The 23329-nt window shown below is 43.2% G+C and overlaps 2 protein-coding genes and 1 long non-coding RNA gene across 7 annotated transcripts in view; 2 read left to right on the forward strand and 1 right to left on the reverse strand.

Annotated features, from left to right (window-relative positions):
* MFSD6 (major facilitator superfamily domain containing 6) overlaps positions 1 to 4115 on the forward strand; it is a 28783-nt gene extending 24668 nt beyond the window's left edge. For 3 of the 5 annotated variants that reach the window (XM_066322529.1, XM_066322530.1, XM_066322531.1), the window contains exon 7: positions 1678 to 4115. In XM_066322529.1, the coding sequence (XP_066178626.1) occupies positions 1678 to 1860 (183 nt within the window). In that variant the 3' untranslated portion in view covers positions 1861 to 4115. Of the gene's footprint in view, positions 1 to 1448; positions 1468 to 1677 lie in introns of all 5 variants that reach the window. The other 2 variants (XR_010743975.1, XM_066322532.1) reach the window with 2 other exon arrangements.
* Positions 4116 to 6186: 2071 nt separating this feature from the next.
* Positions 6187 to 8422, forward strand: LOC136363359 (uncharacterized). The gene is made up of 2 exons (XR_010743976.1): positions 6187 to 6321; positions 7333 to 8422. It is a non-coding gene; the product is annotated as an uncharacterized lncRNA (long non-coding RNA).
* NEMP2 (nuclear envelope integral membrane protein 2) lies at positions 6315 to 19092 on the reverse strand. Its single transcript, XM_066322533.1, has 9 exons — positions 18953 to 19092; positions 16571 to 16686; positions 14802 to 15030; positions 14556 to 14628; positions 13458 to 13551; positions 12653 to 12767; positions 11777 to 12002; positions 9388 to 9564; positions 6315 to 7370 (listed from the first exon to the last, which is right to left on the reverse strand). Exons 1-9 carry the CDS (start codon positions 19080 to 19082, stop codon positions 7151 to 7153), a joined length of 1380 nt encoding a protein of 459 aa, XP_066178630.1. The 5' UTR covers positions 19083 to 19092; the 3' UTR covers positions 6315 to 7150.
* Positions 19093 to 23329: the final 4237 nt, after the last annotated feature.

Raw genomic sequence — 23329 nt, forward strand, 5'->3', positions numbered from 1 at the left:
TCAGCCAAGGAGGGAAGTGCAGTCAGTCAGGGTTTAGAACAGCATGGCCAGTCTCAGCCGCTGTGTTTACCTGTCTGAAGGAGTGGGTGAGGTTCCTTCTTGCACCCAGTAGGCGTAAACACAGAAATGCTTTTTCCACAAGTGCTGTCTTTAGAAATGGGTAATTTGGGATGTGAGTGTGAATCAGCAGAGCTGTGTGTAGGAATTTCACCTGGTCAGTGACCTCCTGCCTTTCTTACTTGACTTTATTCTTGGAAACGTGTTACAGGCATGCTTTAGGTTGGCTGGGGTTTTTGTTTGATTTTGACATTTCCAGAGTCAAAGAAGGGGAGCTGAAGATATTACAAGGTCTCTGACATCAAAATAATGTGTCCAAACAAACTGCACAGTTTCCCATTGCAAATGTCCTCAGGGTCTGATTTGTGTACGCTGCCCTCTGTTAAATCAGAGCAAAGAAGTTACACAGAACTCAGGCAATGAACATGGCAAGAAAATAATGTTTTGCAGGTGTGTGTTGTCTGAGAGTGACTTGTCCAACACTGCTGGACACAACCCAGCTGCTTCTCTGAGCGCTGTGAAGTGGCCAAAAGGGCTTTTGTATGTGTTCTCTATGGCACGTGATCTCTTCACTATGCTTTTCTTCCTGTAAAAATACAGTGCTGATATAAAAGTTCTTTTTATTAATGTGGCAAAATTCAATGCACAAAAAAAACTGTATCATATTTTTCATCATGTGTATTCTCCAAAGTTTCTCATCCTTGTTTCAGTGCTCCAAGAGGACAAACTGGCTCCAAAATACTTCAGATTTTTGCTCAGTCATTTATTTTAGGCTAATGATATTAAAATACTGAAACTAGGAAAAGGCTGCCCATCTCTCATATTAAATTTGTTAAATTAATTAAATTAATTAAAGCTTCCTTAAAATGAGAATAGATCATTTGGAAGGAAGGTCAGTGCACAAAGAATTAGTGACAAAAATGATTCCTCCTTGTTTCAGTGAAATTTTGGATCAGTTTTGCTTTTGTTTGCTTATACTTCAAACAAAGGGACATCCTATGTATTCTCTATGCTTTGGTGCAAAACAAATAATCATAGGCAGGGCATCACTTTCTAATGAAATGTGTTAGTGTGGAGATTTGCTGTTTCAGCCCTGGGAATGTAACTGGTGTTTAAATGTGCTCTTATGTTCCCTGATACGGCTTGTTTGAGAAGACTGGGTGGATTTGTGCATCAATACAGCAAAAATTCTGCCAGTCAGAAAGTCTGAGCAGTATCTTGGGGAGGGCGGGATCAGCTAAGAAAAGCTGTATTTAAGAAGCGTGGAAAAAAAAAAGTCTTAGACTTGCTAAGTCAAAAGAATTGTCTGAACACTTTGAAGTCCAGTTAATTGTATTTTTTTCCCCTTGAAACACAAGTTTGTTTTTTGCATGCTTCTTGGAAAAGTGCAGTTAGGAAAAGAGATGGAAGGTAAGCCGCTGTCTGCTTGCTATTAGTGTCATCTGGATTTAAATGTAGTACTTTTGCTTTGCTGCTTTAAATTTGACTTGTTATGTTGCGGGCATTCAAAGTGCTTTGTGACTTTCCAGCAGTGCCTGAATGCATCTGGGGGTGTGCCAGTGGGGACAGTGTCCTGAGTATTCATGTTGACTTTTGGCATGCAATCCCTTCCCTTTATAGAAAACCAATGAGAATTGCAGTGCTTCATCAGCCAGCTCAGCAAGACAACCCCAAAATCCGACAGATTCTGAGCAGTCCAGAAATTGTTCGGCACCAACACCTACAGCACCATCAGATTCCCAAGCAGATGGCAGCCGGGTGGTGTCGGATGGTGATGCTCAGCCCGCTGCTGCAGGGCCCTGAGATGCGCTCATCTTACCAAATCCAGTGCATGGAATTCTGCTTCTCACCTGGGAAACGCTGGAGTAGGAGCTCAAAAGTAGGACTTCCTTCATCTTAACAATCATAATGTGATGCAGTGCAAGCTTTTAACTATATAAAGAATATTCATATGACTACACAGAGCAACATGAGCAGGGAAGCCAAAAGTTCGGATTCTTGAGGGAAGTGATGTGGCCAGATATAATGGTAGGAAAAATTCTCAGCTGCTTTGCTAAAGCTGAGTTGAGTGCTATGAGATTCCTTTGCCGTCTGTGGAGGAAAGGGAGTTCACTCCTCATTTGTTGAGGCACAGTGTGTCTGACTTCATTTGATACATTTTTTTTCTTCAAATTTATTCCCAAATCAAAATTAAAAGACATTTTAAGGGAGACACTGAGCTTCCATGAATAGTCTATTAGAAAACACCATACCTAATAATTCTAGGAATGTCATGAAACTGTCTTTGGAAAGATTTCTCAGAAACAAGAGTAGCTTAAGGAAGTGTACCTTAATATTATGGTGACAGATTTAGTAAACCACATGCATATTCAAAGAATATGTTTTTGAAGCTAATGTTCTGTTGTTTGAGATGGAAGTTTAGTTCTGCAAAGCAAAGGTTTTGAACTGGTGTTTTAGTGCAACATTAAAGCTGGAGGAAGGCTTCTGAAGTTACCCTCTGTGCTTGCAGCACTGCAGCTGGGCATAAGGTTGTGTGTGTTTGGGGAATTTTAGGTTTGATGTTGTATTGAGATAAGAATCTTTGATCAAGATTGCACAGCCTGAGATTGATCAATGGTCTTCTGGGTTTTTTTATTTCGTCATCTATATAAGGGTTTATTTAATGCAGTGTAGTTATTATGGTTATTTATTAAGAAAACAGTAAGCTTTAAGTGCCTAGGGAAGGTGGGGGGGTAGGGAGGAATCACCTAAAAATCTTAATGTTTAGGATTATAGGGGCAAAGTAGTGGATGCAGAAATCAAGTAGAGTGAGAGATTCTCAGGAGGAAGCAAATGTAACTCAATTGCAGTATGTGTAGGAAGTTACTTTGCCCAATGTCAAGACACTGGAGGACTTTGGATTATGTTTTGTTATGCTTCTTAATACTGTCTGCAGCCAGCTCGTGCTGGTGCATGGAGAAAATTGCTGCTGGAGGAAAATCCTCGGGCTCAGGGAAGAGTCAGGGGGGTTTAGTCAGGATAGTGTTTTGGCCCATTTTCTTAGATGAACAGCTTGTTCCTGGGAGATCCTGAGCACTCTGCTCCCATGGGACCGAGGGAGCACTGCTCAGCTGCCCTCCTGGAAGTGAGGTGTGTGTGAGGTGTGAGGCCTCTGCCCTCCTGGAAGTGAGGTGTGTGTGAGGCTTTCATGGTGAAGGTGCTGCTGTGGAGCTGCCCTGAGCCAGAGGCAAGGCCAACAGGAGCCCAGAGTGAGGGAGAGGAAGGTGGCAGCAGCTGAGCAGGAAAGGGCTGCACAGGTTTACCCACTTTGACATCTGTTAGCTTGACTGAAGGGGTGTCCCGTAGCTGTGCTTTAGCTGTGCTTTTAGAACAACCCACGTTCTGGCAGTGCCTGGGACCAACACCGTAGACAATAAAAAGAAACATCAATGACTAGCCACTAGTTACTTTTTTTGCACTTGAACTTAAATGTACTGTACTCACATAAATCCTCATGACTTGTCTAAGTGTCCTTTAAAATCAGAAATGTATTTATTGTATGTTTGTATAACTTGGGGGAGAACTAACGACTGAACAGGTGACAGGACAGAAGGATGCTAAAAATCATCTTGAGGCTAACCAACCATTTGTTGAGTTCATGCTGTATGGTGTTACCTCAGCTGCTACTGCAAAGCACCTGGATTGTGAAGTGAAGAGCTTGTACACTGTGTTTACACTTCAGAATTGTGTATTTGAAATGCCTGCTCTTTTTGGAATTGTATAGTCATTCTATGTTGCAAAATGGACATGTACACCTGGATTTTGATATTTGTGAAACTGTAAAAACTGTGGTAAGAAATATAAAATATCCATAACATATTTAATAGTATGAACGTGAACTTTTATTTTATTTGCTCATATTAGTGTCAGCAGTGAACATAACCACTTGAAGTGAAAATAATTCAATGATAATGATCTTTTACTTAAGTCACTGGAGGATGCTGAACCAGGAGCCTGAGAACTACTTTTGCATTGTGCTAAAACAGTATTTGATAATAAAATCTGACTGTAGGCACCAATTCTCTTCTGTGGGGTGCAGGGAATGAGGGACACAAGCCAATGTGTGTTGTAAACTGGTCGATATGGAAGAGTGCAGGGCATCACTGTGAACACAACAGAGAACAGAGAAAAATGCAACAGCCTTTGTTAAGGGAGAAGGGCTTTTGTAAGAGTTAGGGCAATGGATTAATGCCTAGATTCTGTTCCTTGATTTTCTAGCTGAACAGTGGACAGTACTTAACAGTTGTGTTTCAGTAAGGCTGTGTCATCTCCACATGTCACAGGAGCACTGTGCAAGTGGCAGCAGCTGGTTTGGTGGGTTTTGTTTATGGCATGCTTTCAGTGTTGGAACAGGCTTTGGAGGATTTTTAAGGTCACTATTAGCTACCAAGGTAGCCATCGTCTTTCTGCTGTTACTGCCATTTTGTTGTGCATGCATTTAGTAGATTCCTGCTCTACTTTGGACACTATTTACCCATCCCTGCCAAGTAATGGCTCTCACAAATACATAGAGCATGGGTTGATTTTTATTTCATTCTTTCTGCTTTTTAACTTTTTTTCCTTGTTGCAGTAGGTATACCTGGTATTCTTCTAAAACATGTAATTACCTGGATGGGGAGGCTTTTCCATTTAACATATTGCTTAGGTAAAATACTACCTCAATGTATACTCTGGGCTATTGTATGTAAATGCATATTATGTATCTACATAGCACATATATGTACTTACATACCCCCATATTGTGGAAGGGTAATCATCACTACCTCACTAAAGAGAGGACATCCAGAAAAACTCTTGTGTTTAAGCTCAGACAAATCTAATTCTCTTCCTTGGCCTCAAATTGCTTGGATGGGTGTTCTTGCCTGACTATGAAGTACACCTAAAAAAGCCTGTGTACTCAAAAACATCCAAGAAGCATTAAGACATCCTTTGCTCAATCTGGAATGATTTTAAGTATTCCATTTTCATGATGGTGACACAGACAAAGATTAAATAAAATGGATTTGGTCTATGATAATTGTTCAGTGGGGAGTTTCCACTCTTCTCCTAAACCATCCAAGATCATGAGGCTTTTTTCTGTTTTCACAACTGCTTGTTGCTAGTGCCAGAGCCCCCCAAGCCAAACCTGACTTCCAGAGTGTGGGTGGCAATGTAGCTGTAGATTTGGTAGCAGCAGCCTCTGTTAGGGTTGAGTCTTGCTGCTAGTGGCCTTCCTAAACAGAACTCTTGCTCTGTTCTTGAATATTCTGGGCTTAATAGCAAATGCCTTTTTGGATCACCTGCCTGACATGGCTTTTCTCTGCTAAACAAGCTTTAGATTTGTATAGGTACTTAAAATTTTATGGCACCAAAGGGTGTTACCTGTCTCTTCACTGTAAAATGTAAACTTAAAACTGAAGCAATATATAGGAGGAAAGACCACGTCAGTAAGGCTTTAAGGCTTTCAAGCACCAACTCTGAGTCCTTTGTTAGACACAGGAGCTCTTGGATTATGGTATGGCTGCACTTAGCACCGTGTGAGGTAATGGGTTTTGTCCCTGGTGCAGTGATGGACAGCACCTGCACTGCTGAAGTCATGCTGCACCACCAGGCATGTTACAAAGAACAGACACCTCTCTTCAAGCAGATAGATCCCAGTCTGACATACCCTTCTTGAGCACCAACTGCTCCCTGTCGCTGACAATTCCTGGTGGGTTTGTAAGATCAGATGGTGACAGAATTAATGGTCTTTTGTTTTCTGCAGTGTGTAAGCAAAGTGAGAACAGAAGAATACAGGGAGGGGTAGTCTGAAGAACAAAAGAAAGAAATGACATCTGCAGGTCGATGAACTGAGGTACACACTCTACTCCCTAGCCGAGGACTGTGTAACACATAAGCTGAAAGACACATGACTGCCTAAATTTGTCTCCCTGGTCTACTTTTCCTCCCCATATGCATCCTGTGAGATGTCCCACAGACAACTGGGAAAGGAAGGTAAAAGCCAGGTATCTTCCCTCATTGTTTTGCCAGGAATGATTTTCTGCTTCTTACTCAGTGAACAAACTACTGAGAACTCTGAGGCCAGTAGAGCTCTGTGTGAGTTATCTGCATCCCCAGTTCTAGGCTCACAGAAGCACTCTGCCCCTGCTAATAGCAGTTTTTCCAAGCAGCTGGTTTCAGCCTCAGCCTTTGTGGCCTTTCAGGGGCTCTTGAGACGCCTGGAAGAGACAACAGCACCTGCCTGAGGTAAGCTAACACTGAAATTGAAGGCAATAGCAAAAATGTTTGGGGATGGAAAACCTCTCCTAAGCCATCTGCACTGTCTGAGGTAGAGAAGCAGAGAGCTAGAGAAAGATTTAGCAGAAGATCTGTACAAGAGGGAAGAAAGTATGTAAAGACTTGGAAAGAACAAAACGCAGTGTAACTACATCAAAGAACAAGAACAGAGTAATATGGGCAGGGGTGAAAAGTCAGGAAGCGTTCTGAGGGGCAAAAGGAGCTTAAAACTAAAGGCAGAGGCAGGATGAAGCTAACAGACAAGCCCAGCCAGAAGAGGGAAGAAACCTTGTTCAGCTGAAACTCTCTATGAAAAGTCTCATAAACAACAAACACAGTTTATCGATACTAACAGCATCATCAGAAGTGTTGACACAGAAGGTACTTAGTAAAAAGAGAGTATTAAAAATGGCTTTTCCTCCCTCTAGTGCTCAGCATAGAGGACTTGATGGAAAGGGCCAAAACAGATTCTCTCTTTACTAGAGGTAGTGTCCTTGGTAAAAGAAGGCATCCTGGTGGACAGGCTGTCTCCAGTACTTCCCTGGGAAACACACAATGTTTGTTTCCCCAGTGAAAATACCCATAGCACAAGATTCCTCTTCACTTGAACAGCCCCTATGGTTTTCTTCTGTTGCTCTCATCAGGTAACATCGGTGATACAGGAAGCAATTTTATCAAAAATCCTCCTTTGTCCACCAGCAACCACAAGAAAAGGTCAAGTGTGAGTTCTCATTCTGTATCCTCCCTTTCTAGGAAAAGTATGTTTTCTGTCTCTTTTTTTTGTTGTTGTTGTTATTTCTCAAAGCAGCTCAGTAGCATATGGAAATGGAATTTGTGTATGCATTTCATTTTCATTCTCATCTTCATGGACAGAATTGGCTGGCTCATCTTGCTCAGACTGTGCCCTTGTCTCAAACAGCTGCTCCTCCAGGAAGGAGCTCCCAATGCCATACTGCTCATCGTGCGCCTTTGTTTCTGCAGGTGAGACGTGGGGAGATCCCAGAACAAAAGCTGCAAACCTGCCAAATTTTGAAAGGGAGAAGTGATCAGCTGAGAAATTATAAGAAGAAATACTGTAAATTCTAGGGGGGTTGCTATTTAAGCAGGAGTGGTGCAAGGACATCCCCACAGGCAGTGCAGATGAGTTGGAAGTTCCAATAACAGATAGCAACAACCCCAAAGATTGGTTTCCCCAGCTCATCTTTTCAGTATTTTCTGTAGAAGTAACTTTTGCTCTTCTGGAAACCATCTGCAAGGTCTTGTGACTAAGCAAGAACATCTAACTTCATTTTCACGTCTTGTCAGTACTTGCAATGGTAATCCAGAGTAAGCATTTGTATAGTGAGGTAGTTGGTACTTTAGCTCCTAAAAATAAATGAAAGCTGTAACATATTTGAGACAAAGGCTGTAAGAATTCAGGTGTGTTGATACTGCTAATGAAAGGGAAAAATGGCAAGAATTCTGCACTCCTACGTTGTGTGTAGTCACCTTGTTCCTGGTGCTGTGTGTGCACTGTGGGCAAGCTGAGCTCAAGTCTTCCCAAAGAACGCCTGCCTCTGGTGAAGCTGGAGCTGCAGACTGGGAATTTTGCAGCTGCTCCAAATAAATGCCCGAACAAAGCATGAACTTAGCACTGTCTATATTGCAATCCACCACAAACCTTACTTTCAGTGGGTAACTCCATTGAGGAGAGAGAACGGAGCTGGAGGTTTCTGGCAGGAGTGTGGGAACAGACGGCAGTTCTGACACCTGGGTAAGTGTCGACAGCATCAGAGAAGTGTATGAAAAAGGAAATGCAGCTACATTCTGGAGTTCTGGTAAACTGATCAATAATTTACATTTCAGACTTAACATTTCTGTGAGATGAACGTCGTCACCTCGCTGTTCTTGGAAGCTCTGTTAGTCTAAATGGGGAACAGGTTTGCCTTGGGATGAACCACAGTCTGATGCTTAATGGGAACTGGGAGGGCTTCTCCAAATCTGATTGCTGTTGGTTCTCCTTTTTATTTCCCTATTCTCAACCAGTGAACAGTTTATAACAACTCTTATTAATGAAATGATGGCTAGAAAATATGTATGTCTCAGTTGTTTTGTACATTTGGTGGTATTTAGTTCTACAATACAACAGTAAGCTTTCACTTTTTTATCTCTCCATCATGCTGAAGAAGGCAAGCAGCTTAGAAAGTCAGACAGTTTAACAGTACATCTATAAAACCTGGCAGAGAGGCTGTCTGTGTGCCAGTCCAAGGAAGATTCTGAAAGGAGATTTAACTTGTTATTGCTTAAATTCCAAGTTGACTGGGGCTCCTTTAAAATCGTGACGCTTGGTTCTGTGGCAAGGACTAAATCTTTGTGGCTGCATTATATATGAAACTCTGCTATCTTCACTCTCGATAGGAATACACTGTTAAGATTAATTTTATAATATGCAGGCGTTTCTGGCTTTGCTTGCTTGACCCTTCCTGACCTATATTTGACTTAGGTTTATCTTTTAAGCTATACATGGCACAGCTACTTTACCTGTTCTACTTGGGAGTTGCAGGTATTGATTTCTTTCCCTGTATTTTTAGTCTTAGATAGTGATACTTCAATAATAGGATTCCCTGACTGTGTAGGTTTGCAGTTGGAGAGCTGGAAAATATAGGCAATAATTGAGTATGTATCTTCACCCTGCCCCAGTTTTACACCACAGAAAAGGGCACTGCTCTAGAACCTGAAGGAGAGCAATTTCACTGGTTAGAGAGCCACCATGGAGCTGCAAGAGCTTACAGAGGCACACAGGAAGCCTTTAAGTTCTATGACCATGAATTAGCTGTGAAGGTCTGCAAACTCCCAGGAGTAATTTGTGGTCAGGGAGGAACAAAGAGAAGTTTAATGCCACCATCGAGTAATACCCTTGAGAGGTGTGGCTGTGGTCCTGAGTGGGACATGCAGGATAAACACACCTGGAAATGTGCCTGAAGTGGCATTTAGGTCTGCTGTGTGCCAGTGTCTGTTCAGTGTGGTTCCTGTTTTAGAGGAGCTGGGTTTTCTTACCTATGTGGAGCCTGGAGTTTGGATATAGCTATCCATGATGGGAAGTCAGGGCTCCTGCAGAACGAGCGCAGCTCCTCCAGAGCTCTGATAGTTTCACTTTCACCTTGTTCTCGATATTCCTCTTCAGTAAGGTACTTAAACACCAATTTCTTTGATTTAAAGGCATGCTTCATTTTTCTAGAATGAAATTAAAATAATCACTATTTATAAATTATTCTGACGTATAATTATCTGTCCTTTTTTCTCTATACCTGCTATTAACATGCATTAGTCACCTCTACCCTTTTAAGAGAACAAGCTGCATTCTTACATTTGAGGACAAGGTATGTAATGTTTGCTAGCCTGTTTACCCTAGGTCTTTACCAAAGTTGTAGAATTTCACATGATATTTAATGAGCTTCAGATGAGCTTTAGATCAGGTCCTTATTGTGTATGCATGAACTAAAATCTCACAGAATTAAAGAGATGGCTGCTTGCTCAGCCATTTTTAGGTGCAAAAATGCAAAATGTGTCTGAGCAGAGACATGGGCTGAATCAAAACCCAGTCTGCATATGTTACTTCAAAGATAAGCAAAGCTCTGAGCCTGTTGTGAGTTGTTCATGTTGTTTACTAGATTGCTTCTCTTAAATCTTGTTCTAAATTACAAAACTGAGTAGTCTGAGGCCAAAATGTTTACAATCTGATGGTTTTTTAGCTGCTGCGTAGAGATGTATAATATAATTAGATATAAATTAGAAAGTGTGCCATGTTCTGTTTCCTTCTGTCGACTGCTTTCAATTTAAATGTTGTGATGAGCTAAGATAAGCAAGGGCTGGATGCCCATAAAACCTTCAGCTCTGTATAAAAACACCTGCTCCAACATCAGCAGCATTCAGCTTTCCTCCTTATATCCCTTTAAAGCAGAGAACTGTAGCCATTGTTTAGGTCAAATGGTGAAGGGTCTTGCTGGCTCAGTGAGATCCACTGTTTTTAACAAGAAATACTGGAAGATTCTAAATTATTTTGATGTATTTGCTGCTCTGAACTGTGTGTTTGGCATCACGGCCTCACAGTTTGGTGCTGTGGCTAAAGGATTTTGAAACAGAAAAATTAGAAAGCCCTTATCATTCTCCTAAGAAAGATTTGTAGAGCTGTATTTCTTTACAGAAGCATCAGTTCATGAAAACCAAAAAGAAAGACCCACAAAAGAATAAACTACAGTGTTTCAGAGTAAAACTTGAAAGTAAAAGTGAACTTGTGGCCACATCATACTGATTCCAGAGTGTTCGGAACCTGCTTACAACAGGTGTTGATCTTATATGTTGCTTTTGAAACAGCTGTTGCTCCTCAGCTGCAAGCAAAAACGAGTCTACAACAAATGATAAATTCTACCTAAAATAAAAAAGGCTTCAACTCAGGCCACACTTCAACATGTAAAAAGAGAAGACAGGACCAAAGCAGTATGTTCTTCAGTGTGTAAAAAACCCCCCAAGCCCAAATTATTTGTTTTTTATTATTTTGGTTGTGCCAGTTCTAGCCTTTGTCTCTTCCTACTTCTCTGTGGTTCAGCAGAGTCCACAGCTATGGAACAGTCTGTACTAAAGACTCTGAAGCTGGATGCCATCCATCACTGAAGGTAAAAAAACAGATGTCAATTGGCAAGGCTTTTCAGAATCTTCATTTGAGCATTGCACTTGTGCTTAAAATGTGCTTCAAATTCAAGGATGAACAAACACGTTGTTCCTGCATTGCTATCGAAAACACTTAGCAAGTTAAGGTCTACCTACTGCAAGCAGTTCCTGTTCCAAATCCACAACGTAAACTGGCCTCTAGGAATACTGAGGAGTATCTCCATAGTTAGCAATTCTGATAGATTGCTTCCATGAATCACAGGGAGGCAACGAACTTGGAAAACTAAAATCATGGAGAACACTCTTTTGTGGACATGTGATTTTAGTCTCTGAACTCTACTCAATCTCCAAGGACTGGCACTTTTGAACAGTGCATCCTTGGTGATGGTACACTGTTTTATCCCTAAGATTCCATATAAGTTCCCTGCAGCTTCTCTCACTATGTGTCAAACCAAGGCAGTATTGCTGCAGTCTAATCAATCAAACAGAAATGTTCTGGTTGCCATATGCTGTGCACTAGAAGGTGCTACATTAGTCCTTAAGAACACAGTCACATTTCTCCATTATCCACAGAACAAAACTCATGCTTAAAACTGACAAGTAGAAAATAATTTCACTGTCTCTGGACACTTAAACCTTTCCTACTGCAGTTTTATATCTGGCAAAGTTGTGAACTAAATTCTTAAACTATTATTGAAGTGTAGGGGGCTTTTTCATTCTCAGCTTTCAGTATTTCCTCGTTCTCCCAGGACTTGGACATTGACAAACAGACACAGACCTGGCAATGTGACAGGCAGCACCCAGGGGGTAACACAGGCCTTTGGAGCAGAGGCTGATTGCTATCACTGCATATGCAACTTGAGGGATGGTGACACCAAAGTAGATCAGGACAAAGGCTGTTAATTGGAGCGTCCATGTGAACAAGGTTATGCTGAGCTCCGTGGTCAGTGGCCCATGCTGATAGCAAATGGCAAAGCTGGTAATCCCAACAGCCAGAAAATATCCTGCAGGAACAGAAAAGGACATGGAGAAAAAGATGCAGACTACCCCTATAAACTTTACTTTGTTTCACAAAGCTTGCAGCTGCTGTGAAGTGTAGCCTGCTGATTCTTGTGCTGTCGTAGATACAACTGCATGATATTTTATGTGCTTTCTATTTCCAAAGTGTGCCAAGAGTTCACAAGGTTATCTCTGAACAGCTTTTAGCCAATGCTGTGTGTGGGCTGCACATGAATTCTCCTCATGTGACCATGTCGAGGCAGGTGCCAGATCAATGGGTTTGTCAGCCCCTGCAGCCACATCCCGTTCCCAATGTGTGCATCCATTTCCCACATCCAGCAGAGTGCGAACCACAGGAGCTGCCCTTTTGCTCTTACAGGGAAAGTATGTAACAGCAAATCAATGAACAAATAATGCAAGCAAAATGTGCTCTTAGAACTAGTCCTCTACATCAAACTCTTTATTTAATGGTACAACATTAGTAAACACTCATTTGAGTTGCATTAGGAACCTTTAGAATGTTTCAACACCTATGGCTTAGGAGAAAATAGAGCTTTATAAATGAGTCACTTGATTTTCTTTTTTATGGGCAGGTATTTGTCTGACCACTAAATTAAAGCAAAATCTGCAGCACATTTCTTGGTAATTTTCTTACCCAACACGTAGTTTTTGTGTTCAGACCACAACCACTGTATATTCTCTTTGAAGCAGTAAATAAAATAGAGGGAGATCATCCAGGAGCCACTCATTAAAATCCAGAAGGTACTGTGCTAGAAATATAAATTTTTAAAAAAAGGAAAAAAAATCTTCATCAAAAGAATTCAAGTCAGAATCAGGACCATTGTTTCCAAAGGAAGTTGCAGGCAAAAACAGATGTGAAATTCTTTAGACCTACAGGGTTTGAGACTCCCACTGCACAATCCTCTGCATGCTACAACAAAACAGTATCAATTCCAAGCAGAGCAACTGCATCCCTGTATTTGTGTATCATGTCCCAATGTCACAGTATAACCCTATGGACATGTGTTCCCAATTAACATTATCTCAGCAATATTATGGGAATGCACAGGCTTTATAGAAGTAAAGGAAAAATTCACATCTGCCTTACAATGAATTGTCTTTAGTGAATGGAAGAGAATCTGTCTCAGTTGCCACTATATTTTTATTTAGATTTATTCACAGATTCAAAGGTAAGATTAGCTTCAGTTCAATAAAAATAATTTATGTTTCAGAATGAACTCTTCTTGTATATCACCAATGCCTGTTCAGCTTAAACTCAGGAGGAAGCTAAATAGAACTTGACTCTGACCTAACTATATTTATTTGATTCAAGCAACCCTGCAGCATTTCAGTGCAGTCACCTGGCCACAAAACCAGAACAAGGTCAGAATCTGGTTCTGTACTGTCACTTCTTGTGTTATGATAATTACTATTATTTTGTTTTATAAATGCAGATTTACCCTTGGAATAAACCTTTTAAGTGTCAGCAGGACAAAGACTAGCAGAGCAAGAACACCCAGTATTATTCCAGAAAGGTAAAAGAACTTGGCACTCCTGTAAAGAGAACAAGAGAGAATATGGTGAGAAGTATCATTTGTAATTGGTAAAAGATGCCAACATTTGTAAAAACAGCAGCGATCTTCAATCAGAACTTAAATCAGCTGTAAGTTGGAGTTGTAGTTACATGGTTAACAGGCAATAGCAGTTCAGGTATTAAATCTGTGTAAGGAAAAATTCCCAACAGATACTTAAGGTCACTGGAGTTGCTACAGGTTAAGAGACTGTGCTGTGGTTTTTTAAAGCTCATGCTCCTTCTGATTGCATTGACCTTCCAGTCTCTAGTACACAGAAGAAAATGAAATAACCAATATGGTTCTGTACTGCAAGAGTTTTGTTTTAATTTAAATGCAGAAAACCCTCCACAAACCCACAAGGGTTTTTTTTCCTAAGCATATACATTTATAAATTCCATCTTATTAATTCAGAGTTAAGGCTATAAAACCTATTGCTGCTCTGCTTGTTTTAGAGGTGCCTCCTGACAATTATTCTGTGACTCACTTTGCTTTGAAGTTGTGGGCACATATTTTGCTGTAAGAACTGAGTGTCCTCCCTTACGTGCTATGCAAAATGTGCATCAGAAGAAAGGCTGGCACAAAGGTGGAGGCAGAAGAGGCCCCAGATGACTTCACAGCCTAAATATTTCCTCCCAAGGAAGGCATCATTAATAATCAGCATTATTTAGCATTCAGCTATCCTCAGTGGTCTACAAACGAGAAAAAGGACTTTTCTGATCCACACATTTGCCCACTGAGGATTGATTGTCCTGTGTCTCCCAGTGCAGGAAGCTTGGATACAAAACCCTAACACAGTGATTGATAAACAGAGTTAGGTACTCCAAGGTATGTCACAATCTGTCCAAATACAAATGGTATGAGGAAGTTTTAAATATATATTCAGTTCCTTATTTCACTTTCCCAAAGAACTGCCTCTTTAGCTTAGCAAACAGACCAAAGATGCACAGGCTTTGGGAAAGAAGGTCAAAAACAGCTAGTACTCACCTGCTCAGGCTGTTTGCAAAATGGAACAGAAAAATTCCAGCTACAAACAAAAACAAGAGCTTTCCATCTAGCACTAAAAAGGGGGGAAAGAAATAGAAATTGACTTTAGACTAATTCAATTTGAAATGCTGATTATATAAAATATCAACAGAAAAGTCCTAAGCTTCTTACAGAAGAGATGCTACATTCAGCAGCACTGGCAATACCAAGCCATCTGTAATCTAAACTCAAAGATTTGGTACTTACTTTCTCTTTTCACCCTCACAATGTACGGTTCAATTTTGAAGGGTTGTATTTTGAAGCAAACATCCTCTCCATATTGTCTTATGCTCAGAAAAGTTTCTGTACACGTCTCTGGCTTCCAGAGGATTTGAACAGCACATGCAGCAAACTCAAAAACAGTTTCTGAATTCCGGCAGTTGTTTTTTTCTGAAATAGGCTCAAACCGGAACTTTTCTCTGCTGCTAACCTTTATCTGGAAACAAAGAACAGAATACACAGAGAAGCAGCTCAGAGTCACTGGGGGCTTTTGTGAACTATACTGCATTTCAGCCACGCATGTGGTGATGAAAATCAATCTTAATTGTTTAGTACTGGTTATTTATACTATGCAAAGATTAATTGTTTACAGCTAATCACCTTACAAGGTAATTCAGAGAACTCAGCAGCAGCAAAGTTCAGTGGAGGGCCCTCAATCCATCCAAGAGCACAGTGGGTTTGGTTTTACTGTGACACTTGCCCACACACAAACTTCTAACAAAGCCAGTAATATCTGATTGACCACAGTTTTGTGAATGTTCATACCCTCCTCCTTCCCTTCCTGAGCCGTAACAAATTTGACCTGCTTTTCTTTATAATGAAACCTTCATGTTGGGGACATAAGAGGGATGAGGAAAATGAAAGAGAGCATAACCAGAAATTTAAATAGAACCACGTTCCTGTGGGGTATTTTGGGGATTTTTTGCTGGTTCCCAGCACTCTCCCCCACCAAACTGGTAAAAGATCTTGTCCATCTTCTAAGTTGGGGTGATTTTCCTGAGAACTCTGATACATGGTGAGCTTTTCATCGGGGACCTACTAGACAACAAAGACCCATCTACAAAAAAGTGATGCAATGGATAATAAACCAGGTTTGTACTGGGAGAGGAGACAATGTGTCAGCAAGCAATTTGTTGTGGGAAAAATCTGAACTTCCTGCTTTAAAGCATTGACTCCAGGATAGTGTGTGTGACTGATGGAGGGTTTTACCACCTGGCGCCTGCTACCATTCATAAAAACATCTGCAACATGTTCCTGAGGAAAACAGTCCTAGGAACTGAAAAAAGAGATGTTCCACTTTCTTATATCTGAGAGAAGGGTCCTACAAGAGAGACAAAATGAAATGGTTTCCTGCCTTTGGAGACACACTTGTAAGGAAAGAAAAGGAACCATGGAGATGGTTGGCTTGTTCCTTTAGCTGTCACTGCTTCCACTCTTGAAGAGATTTTTATTTGCTTCAAACTATTCTCTAAATGTGCGTCTTGTAAGATGACCCTCTGTGACTCAGGAAAACAGACTCACTGCTGCTGCAGTTTGTTCATTAGTCACAATCTAACGAGCCTTTGGTTCCTGCACTTTGGTGTGCTGTGGTGAGAAAGCCACAGAACTACATGCAGCCCTCAAATTTAGAAGTTCCATAAAGGCAATTGGTGATAAGCAAAAGCATTTGTTCTAGAGGTTAACAGTGGCCCATCAACAGAAAAAGTATGCAAGAAAATAATACAGAACCCTAAATTAATATTTTTGTGGCACCATCATACTCTAAGGGTGGTTGACAACCTTACAGTAGAGACCAAACCTCACTGCATGCAAACTGGAGGCTCGTAATGCTGCATTTTTTATCATGGTCCCAACTATACACCACTCCAACTATTAATTCCGTAGAGATGCTGCCCTGCTCTTGCTAAGTGGCCACATGGTTTGCTGGGAAAAGCTCACGTGAAATGTGCTGACTGACCCCCAGAACAGCCTCTTACCTGGAGAGTCGACCACAGGTACTGTAAGTGAATGGTTCTGTTTTGCACATAGCAGTAACAGTTTTCATCCTGCTTCTGGATGACATCCATTTCCTGCAATAAACTGCAGTTTTTACCTGGGGGCAGCAAAAAAGTTAATTTTAGGCATATGTCAAAAACAAATGTCTAATTTTAGTCCATTTCATTGTTGTAAAAGCTGACAGAAACATGCTCAATATGATTTAGATGGAAATTCAAATTGGACTTCTAATCAAGTCATTTAGGCTCCAAAGTAAACTGCAACACCTTTGGAAAAAAAGTAACCAGGGTGGTATTTTTAAAAACCGTAATCCAGAAAGGCTTGGCTTTAGCATCGGTGTTTTGATGGCACTGGAATAGGGCCTCTGGGCCAAATTCACTGCTGGCATGAGTGGGCTGGAACTCCACCAGAGCTCCCTATACCAGTGGTGAATTCAACAGTGGGAGTCTGAGCAGGTAAACAGACTGACATATTAACACAGTCATTTAGCACGTGACACGGCTGCTGATCACAAAAGTCATACTGCTCTCCCTCAGAAATGTTTCTAATGTTAAATCACACAACCCTTCTTTTTAGAACATTTTTTCTCCTGTCACAGTCCAGCCATGGCATGTAATAAGGGAACTGCACTGACAGCTCACCATACATCATTGAGTTAAAGATGTGAATTGTTCTAACTCTCTTGAAACATTAATGAGCCCCTATGATCGTCAGAAGTAAGACTGCAGAAATGGACCTCAAAGATTAATGGAGCAAAGTTTGAATAACATACATTCTGATCTATATACATGTGTAAAATATACCCTACAGTGCATTACCACAGTGTCTCAAGAACGTAATTAAAGAGAAGCATAGAGAAAATAATTACACATCCAAACAGAGGGACTCATCTGGCTTACTGAATAGAAAATGCAGGTCTCAGCCAAGCTCAGTAATGACTGCTAACACGCTGTCGTGCACTCAGAGCAGCAAAATGAGTAAGTGCAGTCTCAGTCCAGACAAGGAGATGCTGTTTGCAGGTAAAAACCTGCTGTATCTCTATTAGGAAGCTGAAATTAAGCTAAATTATATTTTAACAAATTTAATTAAGCCAGTGAAAAATACTGTGTGGATGTTCTTACTTAGGTTTATTATAGCATTACAGAATTATTGTCCACACATGATCCTACTAAATTGGTTTAACTTTAAAATTCAGGCATTTTTCTTGTGGAAAAATTAACCATTGGATTAATTTGCATCCATGGCAAATCCCGTGGGAGGGAGCACAACCACTCAGAGCAGCACTGGCTGTACCTTTAGACAGGCACTTTCACAAAAGTCATCGCATGATGCTGCAAAAGGATTATTTGTGACTGAAGTGCTGCCGATTGAGGCAGCAAGGTGAGGCTGGGCACTACCCAGGTCTAAACCCAAGATAATCCAGGAACAGGAAATGCCAGGGCCAAAACACAGCCCAGAATGTACACACCTTCCCTGAGGGCATCTTAGGATTTCCTGCCACTATGGACAAGGTATCCATCCCCGTCAAAGGCAGTGTCATTCACATGCAAGGCTAGCAAGTATTTTCTTACTACTCATAGTTTTAAGGCTTTTTTTTTTTTTTTTTGAGAAAAATCAGTTGCTTGAAATGTTGCAACGGCTGCACAGAGTGAAAAAATGATGTTCCAAAAGGGGAGATGCTTCTGAACAGGTAACTCCGAGGTGGTGCTGGGTTTAGCCTACTGGGAGGATGCACAGGTAGAGTAACTCAAATGGAGACGGCAAGCAAAGAAATTTGAAATTATGGGCCATCAGCATCTGCTGCAGAATCCGGAGGATGCCCAAGACTCGAGAAGGTCAATGCAAGGAGGACGCCGGTTCTCGAGTTCCTTTCTGCTAACTACCACTGAGCGCAGCCTTTAGGGGTTTATCTGCCCTCAAACACGTTAATAAAAGATCTGTCCTGCACCCGATTCGCCCGTCCCGAGCTCCTGAGGAAGCCCGAGGGAGTCGCACGGCCCGAGGCAGCTCGGCTGGGGCGGGAGGGACGCGCCCGCCCTCCGGGCGCCGCGGTCCCTTTGTCCGTGCGGGCTCTCCCGGGCCGCTTCCCGGCGCCCCCGCCTCCCCGGCCACGGCGGGGACCGTCCCGCGGGACCCGAGCCGCGCCGGGACAACAGCGGGACGCGGCCGAGCGCCTCAGCCGCAGCTGCCGGCGGGGCGAGGCGGCTCCGGCCCGGCACCGGGCAGCGCCATGTTGGGCGGGAGCCGCGGGGCCCGGGGACAGCGGCAGCGGAGCGCGTCCCGCTCCCGAAGGGACGGGGCCGAGGAGCCCCCGGCCCGTGAGCGCCCGCCCTGCCCCGGGGCCGGGAGGGGACGGGCAGTACCTGCTGGCGGCGCCTCCCCGCTGCCCGCGGCCGCCCCGGGCAGCACCAGCCGGACGAGCAGCAGGAGCAGCCCCGGCCCCGGGCGGGTCCGCGGGCGCTGCCAGCGGCGGGGCGGCCGCGCCGGAGCCATGCGGCCGCCGCCGGCTGCAGCCTCGGCCCCGGCGGCCGGCGAAGGGCGGGGCGGGGGCGGTGCGGGCCCCGCTGCCCCCGCAGGCCGCCACCGGCCCGGGCCCCGGCACCTGAGCGGGAGCGGGCGGGGCAGTGCCGAGGCTGAGGGGCCCGTCGGCACTGAGACACCCCGCCCTCGGCTCCTCGTACGCCTCCCGTGGGCTCCAGAGAGTGCGCTTGGGAGAGACGGGGGGAACCATCCACCGTAACAGCTCGGCCCAAAGCGCGTCCCCGGACTGTGATCCCCTCAGAGTGAGAGCGTTGGCTGCCCGCTAGAGGTGTAAAGTAGTTCCAAACCAAACGTGGACAGCTTGTGGACCTCAACCCAGGCAGTGAGCGGGAGCCAGTGGGTGTTCTCCTCACACAGCCAGTTCCCAGCCCGAGGGAAAGGCCTCAGGTCACCGGGGTGCCGGTAAGCAGCGGTGGCTGAGCCGCACACACTGAACCACGCATTAATCAGAGCCTCTGTCCACCCAGAGGACTTGTCTGAACAAAGTGTTGTTAGATGCTGTGATGGAGGTGAACATCCACAGCTATTCTGCATTTCCTGGGCAGCCACAAGGAGAGCCTGGAGGAGGGCACCGTTCCCCTGTCAGCCCTGTGAAGACGTGAGCAATGTCCAACTCAGCTCGGTCCCCGCTTGCTCATTGCAGTCATTTTAGATCACTAGTGAGTCACAGTCAGCAGTCAGGGGTGGAAAGGGCTGGAGCTTTTTTTCCCTATTCTATGAAAATCAATAAGCACAATTTTGCCAAGGCATTCTGGCATCACCGTTGTCTATTTTTATACTGAGCCCTACATTTGGCTTTTCCAACCTACTTGCTTCGCTTCAACGCGCTCCCTTCCTTGTTCTTGAAACAATGCCCCTTCTCTGCGTGAAGGTTGCTTTGAGTTTTACCTTGGATTGTTTAGGGCTGCATCCAACTTCTGGGGGTGACAGGATGGGCTTTTTTAACACCTGAAGGGTGCTGCCCACTGCCTCGCACCTTGTCTCGGCGCTTACATCTGCCGGGAGTGGGCGGTGCAGGGCTGTGGCTCTCCTCGCCTCACCTCCTACGCCCGCTCCGTGCTGGCTGGGCTCGCAGCTAACTGTGGATTTTTCCTTGCAAATACTGAGGAAGTGAAGGATAAGGGCAAAAAATAGTTGGGATTTGATAGCGTGTGCAACATCTGACAAACTTGAGTCCCCAAAGGAAGCAGCAATTGATTTATATCTTTGTCTTTATGTAACTTGGGTGTTGTCTCTATGTAACTTTCCGGGCACTTCCTCTAGCAAATTTAATAAAGGAAGAAATACTGGGGTTTGTTCCCTGGGTCCCTGATAAACCATGAGGAATATGTTACCTCTCAACTGTGTGTCTACACAAGGGACCATCACAGCCAAGTTATTAGAGGAATCCCTCTCATATTTTCAACTGGCAATATTTTTTTCGGTTAAGTTAACCTTCTTGACAGTATTTTTTCAGGGAAGGGAGACACTCTGCATTCTGTTCTCGCTTGTATTTTCATTTTTAGAGCTCTTAGCACTTCACCGCTAATTAACTTTCAATAACTGTCGTAGGGTTACAGTTAGTCAGCATGAATCAGACAGAAAATGTAGCTTTAGGGGACCACACTCTGTCAAAAACTATTAAAAACCTTTGCTTGATTTCCGAGGAGAATATACTCACTCAAGCAGCATATAGCAGCTATTAGGCAGCATTGTACTGCAGTAAGAAATCCTCAATAAAAGAGACTCAATGGTTTTGGTTACAGCCCTCTTTCCAGGGTGGCTCTGAGTAATTATGCAGCATTTTCCTTGCTTCCTGTTTGTTTGTCACATTTCCTAAATGGTGGTGGTGCTTAGGTCAAAGCTGGGGTTCTGAGCTTAAAGGCAGTATTTTTACCTGTTTGCTCACAATTACAATTCAAAATAGGGGAGAATGGGGATGTCACTTACAGGTGCAGGTCAGCTCCGCCCTTCACAGGTCTTTTCAGCTGTGGAAAATTGAGTGAGAACTGCTTTTGGCTGGGAGCACTCAAGAGAAGACTTGGCTGTGGCAGGCAGCAATGCTGTTGGTACCAGCGATGGGTGGGATGCTGCATGCAGAACTCTCAAGCCCTGTGCATGACAAATTCCCCCTTCAGTAACGGGGAAGGGGAGCAGTGCAGAGCCGTGTCCACAGCATGTGTTTTCCCCCCAGGCTTTTGGAGGCCTGCTACCCCTTACACTCTGACCCCTGAAACACCCAACATCATCCCCAATGCCTTCATCTAGCTGTGTAAAATCACATCTAGTGTTAGATGGGATACCAAATCCTCTCGATGCTGCTGAATCCCTGTTTTTCCACAAAGGCCCCAGGTGCTCCCTGTGGATGATTTATTTGGCCTGTGCAGTAGGAGTAGGCAACAGTTGTGTAAGGCACTGGTGGGGAGGGAGCTCCTCTGTGCCCCCCAAAGCCCTGCCTGCCGTGGGCTCTCATGCTGCTGGAAGCAGTCCCTCTCCCCTGCAGCACCTGCAGGGCCAGGCTGAGGAGAAGGCACTCAAGTCCCATTCCCACCCCACAAGGAGATGATGCTCATTGCCCACTTGCAGCCTGCTCTTTACTTTCTAGCTAGAGCTAATAGAGGCTTTCAGTCTCCAGGTGTGCTGTTAAAGATCTCTGCACATTGCTCTGGATGACTAAGGATGCTTCCTCTGGTTTATTTAATTTTGCTTTTTTCCCCTTTGCCCTCCCTTCCCCCTCCTTACGTCAGCAGTGGGTATAATTTGTTTGCAGGGTTCCAGGGTGTTTCATCTTTCTTTGGCTGGCCCCAAGTGCATGGGGGTTTGTTGAAGCAACAGCATTCTTGATTTCTTAGAGCAGGTATGTGGGTGTTGGATTGTGTCATTTGTAGGAGGTGAACGTCAAAGGAAGTGGGATCGACTGCTGGAGGTTTGTAAGCCAGGTACTTAATATTTGGTTTCCTGGAAAAGCAAGGAAAAATAGCAAATCAGGCAGCCTTTGTGTCTTTAGTTTTCCTGTGTGATCAGAATAACACAATACCTCTGCATGCTCAAGCACAGGTTTGGGTTGGTTTTGGTTTGGTTGGGTTGGTTTTTTTCCCCTTGGTTTATTCAGGATGGAGAACTACTGTATTTTCCTTTAAATAGTTTCACATGTTTTGGTGGGTTCTATTGAATGTTTACTCCAGTGATACAAATAATTTGTGGTCTGTAAGTGCCCTCACAAATAATGCGATTCATTATCAGATACATTATGTTGTCTTTTTATTTGATGTAAAATGGTGTCTTTGAGATAAAATTAGACAGAAAAGCTATTTGAGACTATTTTGTTCGTCTTCAACTGGTTGCTTTTTTTTCAGAAGTGCATTAGTCTGAAGTATTTCATGGGCAAAATACTGAGTTATTTTAGGGACAGACAAATTATCTACAAAAGAAAAGTATAGCTGCTTATTTTTACAGTAGTTTTATGGTAATGGCTGTTTTATTTGACAAGTATAGATACCAAGCTAGATAAAAAATTCCAGCAGAGTACTTTCTCCTAAACTGCTCTAGGGAGCAGGTATCTTTTGCAGTCCTTGTTCACGCTAAGCTTAAAAACTAAAAAGGACACAGGTACCCTTTAAAAAATTATTTATCTATCTATGGATTAGGCAAAAGGACTGTAGCAGCTTTCTTGGCATTTGCCCCATGCTCGTTTTCCCATGGCTGTCATAGGGATTTGTAGGTCAGGAGGAAGGAAAGCTGATGGTGAGGTGTTCATGGGAGGACTGGTCTGTAATCTCTGGAAAAACAGTCCTTCCCTCTCACTTCAGCAAAGTACTGTGGTGTAAATTTATTGACCTCATTGATATTTCTCCTGATTTACACAACAGTAAGCAGTATGTAAGCAAATCAGTAAGTTAAGTAGCAGTGGGCCTTAAATATTTAGCTGGTTTATTTTTAGAAAGGCAGTTGCAGCTATTTATAGAGCAAGGAAGCAGTGATACAAATCTGAGTGGATTCCTTCTTTGCTTTGAATCTGCAATAGAGAAGCAGCTGGGGCTTTTTGACCACGAGCTCTTATTTATTACATTAAATTTGCTCTGATTAATAGGTTATAGGCTTCATTTTTCAAGAACTCTGAACCCCTGCTTTCAAGCATAAGGGATCTTGTTAGCTCTGTAAAGGAGCATTGATGCAGCCTAAGAGGAGCTGTGAGACTGCCCTGTGCTGCTGCACAGCAC

The sequence above is a fragment of the Sylvia atricapilla genome, chromosome 7 (genome assembly GCF_009819655.1).
Source record: "Sylvia atricapilla isolate bSylAtr1 chromosome 7, bSylAtr1.pri, whole genome shotgun sequence".
Taxonomy (NCBI): domain Eukaryota; kingdom Metazoa; phylum Chordata; class Aves; order Passeriformes; family Sylviidae; genus Sylvia; species Sylvia atricapilla.

Excerpts from the sequence above, each read along its gene's own strand:
- NEMP2 (XM_066322533.1), bottom strand. The coding sequence starts at position 19,082 with ATGGCTCCGGCGCGGCCGCCCCGCCGCTGGCAGCGCCCGCGGACCCGC. Across the intron at positions 15,031-16,570 it reads ACCTGTGGTCGACTCTCCAG|ATAAAGGTTAGCAGCAGAGA; the intron begins GTAAGAGGCTGT and ends CTTTGTTTCCAG. Across the intron at positions 13,552-14,555 it reads TTTGCAAACAGCCTGAGCAG|GAGTGCCAAGTTCTTTTACC; the intron begins GTGAGTACTAGC and ends TTCTCTTTACAG.